At 40.4% G+C, this 7506-nt stretch overlaps 1 protein-coding gene across 2 annotated transcripts; it reads right to left on the bottom strand.

The window, feature by feature from the left end:
* Positions 1 to 2699, bottom strand: LOC148879872 (ribulose bisphosphate carboxylase/oxygenase activase, chloroplastic-like). Of its 2 annotated transcripts, none has more exons than XM_088961589.1 (7): positions 2473 to 2699; positions 2057 to 2373; positions 1691 to 1796; positions 1468 to 1553; positions 873 to 1345; positions 397 to 678; positions 1 to 220 (listed from the first exon to the last, which is right to left on the bottom strand). In XM_088961589.1, the coding sequence occupies exons 1-7, from the start codon at positions 2518 to 2520 to the stop codon at positions 105 to 107; spliced, it is 1428 nt and encodes a 475-aa protein (XP_088817715.1). In that variant the 5' UTR covers positions 2521 to 2699; the 3' UTR covers positions 1 to 104. The 2 variants fall into 2 exon arrangements, with proteins under 2 accessions (XP_088817715.1, XP_088817716.1); XM_088961590.1 differs by having other exon boundaries at positions 2488 to 2623.
* Positions 2700 to 7506: the final 4807 nt, after the last annotated feature.

The raw sequence follows: 7506 nt of genomic DNA, 5'->3' as shown, positions 1-7506 counted from the left end.
TGAGAATGATACACTGTGGCACGCTGTAGGGAATTCTTAGTAAACATCTTTAACTAGTCTATAAATGCAAAAAAAAAAAAAAAAAAAAAAAAGAATGCACGATATCAAAACTGGTATAAACATGAGCCATCATCACTTCGAGCTGTGGGATCAAAGTTTCCGGCAACAGGATCTGTGCAACCTTCAGGCACCGGAAAGTCTACTTGTTGGGCAGCTTTTCCTGAAATAGGAAATGAAGCAAGATGTTCATCAAAGCCATGTTTGATAATCCACAAGTTAAAAAAGAAGCAAAGAAAGATGAAAGAACAAGAAAACCAGTAATAAAAACTGTCCAGAGGCGCGCCCAAAGTTGTATCATCACCGGAATCATGAACCAGAAGTGACGATGAAATTTACCATAGAAGTTGCCTGTGTCAATGGAGTCTCTATTTGCATCACCAAGTGCTGCGTCACTCAAGTACTTGTCCGCCAATTGGACTCTCTTAACGTTCTCTTGCTCTTGAACCAGCATGTTACCATACTCCAACAATTTCTCAATGGTCATAGCTGGCTTCTCAAATGTGGGTCGGCCTTCTTTGGAGTTCACCAGTCTCTTGCCAATGTTATCCACCCCAATCTCTGATATCCATTTCCTCACTTCATCATCATATACTCTGGCTCTAAGTGCACCGAAGAAATCTGCAACGTTAATTGCAACAAAAGGTTAAAGAAAGGTGTTCATTAAGAATACATAGAAAGGGGGAGCAAATCTAAAGTATACTTTGAAAATTCAATGCAGTGATTTAATTAAGCTGTGTGTGATTCCAGGGTTTAAATGACTTTGAGAAAATTAAAGTGTTAAAACATGGCGAGAATCCTAATTATATTCTTACCGATGGATTGACCAGGAAACGTGTCGACTAACTTGACTATATCATCTTTAGGCACATCATCAGCTCTGAAAATACCAGTGCAGACCCCAATTCTGTCGTCTCTGGTGGGAGCCCAGTAAAACTTCTCCATCCTGCCATCACGAATCAGCGGAGCATATAGAGTTGAGAAATCATTACCCGTTACAATGATGGGTACCCGGGCGTTCTCCTCCTTGTTATACATTCCCGGCAGCTGCACATTTGTTGGGTTGTCTGCAATGTTCATGAGAGTGGCATTAACCATCTGGTTGTTAACTGTATACTGAGTGGTACCCCCAAGCCTTCCAGCTCCCGCATCCAAATCGTTGATGAAGAGGCAGCACATCTTTCCCTTGGCGATTATGTCGGCCGCCTCACGGTACCTTTGCCGGACCAGTTTTGCTGGCTCGCCGGCATTGCCGCTCTCTAGTTCTCCGGCGCTCATCATGATTGGGCTTCATGGAGAGTGGATTGAAGGTGAGAGCGAGAATGTGTATACTGAAGTACTGTAGTAGTAATATTAGTAGTAGTAGTAGTGGACGACTAAATGAAATAATATTGATGATGAATGACTTACTTGATCCCCATTTTGGCAAACACAAGCTCACATTGGAAGGATTTGCCTTGACCTTTCCCTCCCCATATGCCCAAAATCAAAGGAACCTGGTTGAGTGATTGGTGGCTCCAATTAGTAAAACCCAACCTTTAGTTAAATGCTAGCTTCTTCATCAGCTTTAATTTGTATATATAGATAGACAAAGGCAGCAGCTGGTGGTAATTAGTTAAGGTGTTAATTATACCTTGACATTAGGTAAGGTCATGAAGTTCTTGGTGATGTGAACCACAAGCTTGTCCATGAAGGCTGGAGCTATATAGAAGCCATCCTTAATGTTGTCCATAGCGAACCTGCACTCACCAAAATTAAAGGGCATGAATAGTTACAAAAGAATTGAAACATGTGAACCCATGTTGCTGGGTTCACTTTATACCATTTCTATGAACCATCAATTCGATGGGTTGGATTGTTGAGGGCTTCATTTATATATATTCCTTTTCCTCCTTTCAGAATTGAACATACAGAAAGAAACACGACACGGGTACCAAATTAAATAAAGCTTCAGATGGGAGGGGGGGGGGAGGGGGGAGAGAAGGTTGATAGTTCATACTGGCGGAGGGCAGTACTGACATAATCGTAAGAGCTCATGACAGCGTAGTGGGTCCCAGATCCCATGGGAGCTTGGAAGAGGGAATCCACCACCCCTTTCCCCCTTGTGATGTCCTGTTGATCGTCCGACATGTCAAAGGCAAGCCCACGCCATCGGTCGGTCTTGGTCTGCTTCCCCTCATCCACTTCTGCTACAATTCTGAAGGCGCTAGCCTTTCGATTGTTGTTGCCTCCGTCTGAACAACATCTCTTCAAGCTAACACCGTGTAAGGGCGATCTCTGCAGCCCTCTCCCTGCGGATCTACATCTACCCCTCAGCTGCAAAGGTGAAGAACCAAAGAATGCTCAGTCACATTTCTTATCTTAATTACCTAAAGAGAGAGAGAGAGAGTGGGAAGGAAAGAGTGGCTCGCATACAGGGGCCTGACGTACAGAGCTGATGGTGTACAGAGAACCAGAAGCCATTGCTTAGCCAGGTTCTTGATATTTTGAGTCTTGTGGGAGGTGGGGTGGGGGGGCAGGTCAAGAAGAACCAGATGGAGGTTTAGCAGTGTTGAAAAGCTTAAGGATGGCCACGTGGCAAAATACAGTGGCTTCCGGCTATGTTGTGGATAAGATATAAGTAAAAAGGCATCTTTCAAAATAGAAAAGATATTAGTTAATAGGAGATCAATAATTGGGGGGTTTCCGAAAAGTAAAGAGGCCTCACGTGATAATATTCCAGGCAACGAATAGAGATCGGGAAATATCCAGTAGGGGCTCCCGGTTGGGGGACCCACCGATGCTTCCTTTTCTTCTATTTTGATACATCATTTTTACGTTTGGTGGACCCATCTATATTATTTTCATTGTTTACGGGGCACGGGAATGCACCAACCTAATCTGCAGTCGCGAAGGGCTCAACCATCCATCCACACACCCAACAACAGAAAAGATGAGCAAGTCTACGTACTACAGCTTTGATTGGGAGTTTGTTTGGACAAGTATTCTCGTTAGGGGTGAGCATCGGCCGGTTTGGTTTTATGGCAGAATTTAAAAATTATTTTTTAGGGATCAATTTTAGATTTTTGGAATTGAAACGGTCGGTTCCAATGTTAGTTTTGGTTTGATGGTTTTGGGGTCGGTTATGGGGTCTATCCGTGGAATCTTTTTCTTTACCCTCCCTTTTCAAGAAAAAAAGTAATGTGTTATTTAAAAGCTTGATTTTCAATAATGATAATATATAATTTAAAACTTATATTATTTTTATTCATTAAATTGAGTAATTTAATATGTAGATCATCATAGTATATTAATATATGGTTGAAAATTTGTCATTATAATTTAAATTTTGTGAATATTACCTTTTACATTATTAATTATACACATGCAAATATTAAAATGAAAATAAATGATTAAATCACTTAAGTAACTTGATGGTCAAATAAGATCATGGCTTTTGTAACCATGAGTTCTTGGGCTCAAATTTTCACATAATATTTTGGGGTTTATTTCAAGGCATGTTTGGTTCTAAGGTCAGTTCCACCAAAGTTGGTTCATTGGGACAGTTTGGATAAGGTAAACCCCTACACCCTGTATCCAACTTAGGCAGGGATCAATTTTAAGAATTTGGAACCAAGCCCTACCCTTTAACAAATTGGGTAGGATTGGTTTGAGGTCGTTCCATTAGAAAGTTTAGGCATAGTTTGGAAATACTATAAATACAAGTATGTAGAATGCAAAACCTTGTATTTTGTATTATTTTATATGTAGTTGCCTTGTACATATTTGTATTTGTATTCTTTCCAAACTGAACCCGAGGAACAAAGCACATATAGATGAAATCTTGTTCCTTACAATATAAATTAAAGCATCTTTGGTTCTTGATGATTCTAACTAATTAGTAGGCTTGATGTGTTGTTAACATGGGTGTTGACCAATGTATTTTGTTTTTATAAAGGCAAAAAGGGTAAATTTCTGAAACCTCCCCCTAAAGTTTAGTAATTGCAACTACTTCTCCTAAACTTTCTTATATAGTTGCAACTAGACCCCCTATTGTGTAATCTTCTAAAAAAGCATGAAAATGTTCAAAATACCCATGCAATTACTATTTGGTTGGTTTTTCCTAGAAAAAAAAAACAATACAAACTTTATAAACAACAAAAGCAAAGAGAACTTAAAGTTATAGTCTTACCATTGAGTGATTGATATGAAGGGCAAATTTGGAAAATAAATCAATTTCAGAAAAGAGATTGGAATGGTTTGGGGTAGTGATTCATATGAAGAGAAAATTTGGAAAACAATATTTTTGTTAGAAATAATTGCATGGGCATTTTGGACATCTTCATGCCTCTTTTTAAAAGATTCTATGAAAGGGGGTCTACATGCAACTATGTCAAAAAGTTTAGGGGAGGTGATTGCAATTACCAAGCTTTAGGGGAGGTTTCAGTAACAACTAGAAACTTAAGGGAAGTTTCAGAAATTTACCCAGGCAAAAATGTATTGTTTTTATAAACTTGAAAGTCCATATTGTTTTAGAAAATAAAATCATTCACATTAGCAAAGAGCACCCCACCCCTGCATAACCCTCCACTTTGACATTAGTGTGTTATACTCGCATCCTTGCCTGATTGGAAGTGCAGAAGAAAAGTCCGAAAATTGTGCAGAAGATCTTGACCTTGAGTACTCATGGTGGTTGACATCTTCTTAAGTTGGATAAGAACTTGCCCATTGAAGCTTAATGAATAATCTTAGTTTTTCATAACGAGTAGAAGAGGTAGAGTTTCAAGAGAAATGGGACAGGAAGGTCTGAATCTATTACAGATTTTTTTTAAAAGAAAAAATAAACAAAATATTTTTAATTTTAAGAATTGGAGGAGAATTAAAGAATGATCCCTAAGGGACGCCAAAGACCCACTTTATTACATTTTTAATCCAACCTCCACTTACTAATTAAATAAAATGATGGTTTTAACTTCTAATAAAAATTTTGGGGGGCCAAGAAGGACTCCCCACCACCACCAGTATTCTTTATCCGAGATGGAATCTGTTCTTCACAAATGGGCGCCTCACGTGCACATCCACAGTGTATTGGGAATATCTTCCATGAACAATAATTACGGGAGATGTTCCCAATGCATGGTAGGATGTGCATGTGAGGCGCTAGGTGTGAGGAGCAGATCTGGTCTCACTTGCTCCACACTTTGGAGTATGGAGCAATAACAAAAAAAACTTAGGGGTTTTTATCGTTCAATCTACCTCTGAAATCCTAGCTCTACTGTACAGTTGAGGATAGGTGCCAACTGGAATTGATGTCAATTCAAGAATGGATATAGGTGTTATAGGTGGAAGTTTTCATAAATTTGAATTATTGTAGGTGTATCACTCAAATCTAAATTGTGAGGTGGAGTCCAGTCTAAAAATCCCAAAAGTTTATTTTTGTGCATAGGCTCTCTAATGTCTAATCTAAATCATAAACGTGATAACGGAAATGCATGTGTGGGGACAAAGACATATTTCATTGGTGGGGACTGAGGAATCCTTTTAATTATTGATAATTATTCGTTCACCCTCCCTTATATTTTGGGGAAGACTTTAGGGATTTATACACATACACCAACATCTTTTGTATTTGTACGTGTCCTCACTCTCACAAAGGACAAGCCAATGTCTTTGGAAATAGAATCAGCCGTCCATTTCGTCCATACGAAGTGGGGTGCTTCGTGATTGTGAGGAGGCATGTTACGTTAAAGGAAAATTTCCTGCTGTACTTTTGGTTTAGTTTTATTTTGGTTCTGAATTTAAATTGATTGTTAACTAATTAAGTATTTGAGATTTTAAAATGCATCAATTTTATTGTTAATTAATTATTAAGTGGCAATTGAAAAGACATAAATATTGATAAAAAATCAATAGTCTCAAATCCTTGTCTTTTCTATTCAAAAAAGTTGGGATTATCAATATGTCCACTGAGATGTGATCCTAACATTCATGAATATAAGAGAAAACCATTTGGGACTGTTCATTTTTTGTCAAGTGTTTAAATGGTTAATAAAGAAAATTGGATGACACTTGAAAGACGTTAGTGTCTTTTCAAATATCATTTAACGGATGGTTAAGCAGTAAGTACTGGATTGGCATGTTTTGAAAGTTCAAGTACTAAATTGTCACATTTTAAAGTTTGAAGACCAAAGTGACAATAGGCCCAAAGTATAGGATACTAATTGACTATGTTAAAACAAGTCTCAAATTGAGACATTTTAGTGATCTTCGGATACCTATTTTTTTAGGTATCTATTCCATGCATTTGAAATAGCAACTCATATCTGAACCATTTATTTAATGGGTAGTTTCTAATGGGACGTTTTCCAACTGAACCATTGTTATGGGCCCGGGCGTAGGATCTCGTCACTGGGCGGTTTGTTGGGAAAACTCCTTGCCTTCTCTTTGCCTTTGCGAGTTGACCCTATGGTGGCAGACTGAGGGGTGATTTGTTCAAGAGATCACCTAACTCTCCTTGCTCTCTTCTTGGCTAAAAATTCGATACCTTTATTGAATAAAATCAGCTCCTTAAATAGGAGATTATAAGAGGGTTTCCTTCTTGTATTCGGCTAAGGTAGTCCCTCTCTCATCGCAACTTAAGCTTCTAGAGAAACTCAAACTCCTACTTCTAAGGGGAACACAAAAATAGGGGATAAGGGAAAGGTACAGCTGGCGTTGCCAAGCCAGGCTACTATGGTCGGATAAGAGTGGGCCCACCCGGATGAGCTGTTGTGTGGGCCCTACTCTACCGTTGGTGCACGCATCTCTCCTTGCTGCTGTTGTGAGGCGTGTGCTACTGCCGTGTGGTGCGTGTCGCTGTCGGGCGGTGCGTGCCACTATGCGTGCGCCTAGCAGACTGTACTGCGGCACGCTGCTGCCTGTGATTGCGACGCAGCGTGTTGCCGGGTGTCGTGTCCATGACATTACACCCCTTCTGGACAATGAGCTTGTCCTCAAGCTCGAGGTCGGGGTAGGCGTTGTGTTGGTCGGTCCAGGGGATCCAAGTGGCCTCCACTGATGGTAGTCTGTCTCGGTCTACTAGAACTTCGAAGGTGCCCTGATTGATGCGCGACTGAACCAAAGCTCTAGGTTGGAGGATGGGTCTGCCGTCCTTGAGAGGGGGTAGAGGAGGCACTTGCATTGGGGGCGTCCCTGTAAAAGGCTTTAGTAGGGATACATGGAAGACGTCATGGATTTTGCTATGCTCTGGCAGTTCAAGTTGATAGGCAACCTTCCCGATCTGTTGAAGAACCTTGAAGGGCCCGTAAAACCTTGGGGGTCAGCTTTTGGGGGCCCCGTCGCCTGAGGGAGAGCTGCCGATAGGGCTGGAGCTTTAGCCAAACGAACTGTCCTAGCTGGAAGGTGACCTCGCGGTGGTGCTGATTGTAGGCTATCTTCATGCGTGCCTGTTCCTACTGTAACCGTAAGGAG

Source organism: Nelumbo lutea, chromosome 1 (assembly GCF_056320005.1).
Source record: "Nelumbo lutea isolate HS-2025 chromosome 1, American lotus-T2T, whole genome shotgun sequence".
In the NCBI taxonomy this organism is placed as follows: Eukaryota; Viridiplantae; Streptophyta; class Magnoliopsida; order Proteales; family Nelumbonaceae; genus Nelumbo; species Nelumbo lutea.
Note: the sequence above shows the minus strand (reverse complement) of the source record. Positions and strands in the feature narration are given on the sequence as shown.

Bases quoted from the DNA above. Each gene is read 5' to 3' on its own strand.
- LOC148879872 (XM_088961589.1), bottom strand. From the start codon at position 2,520: ATGGCTTCTGGTTCTCTGTACACCATCAGCTCTGTACGTCAGGCCCCT. The intron at 1,797-2,056 runs GTATGAACTATC...TGGTGAGTGCAG, and splicing joins GTCAGTACTGCCCTCCGCCA to GTTCGCTATGGACAACATTA. The intron at 679-872 runs GTAAGAATATAA...TTAACGTTGCAG, and splicing joins GTTTCCTGGTCAATCCATCG to ATTTCTTCGGTGCACTTAGA.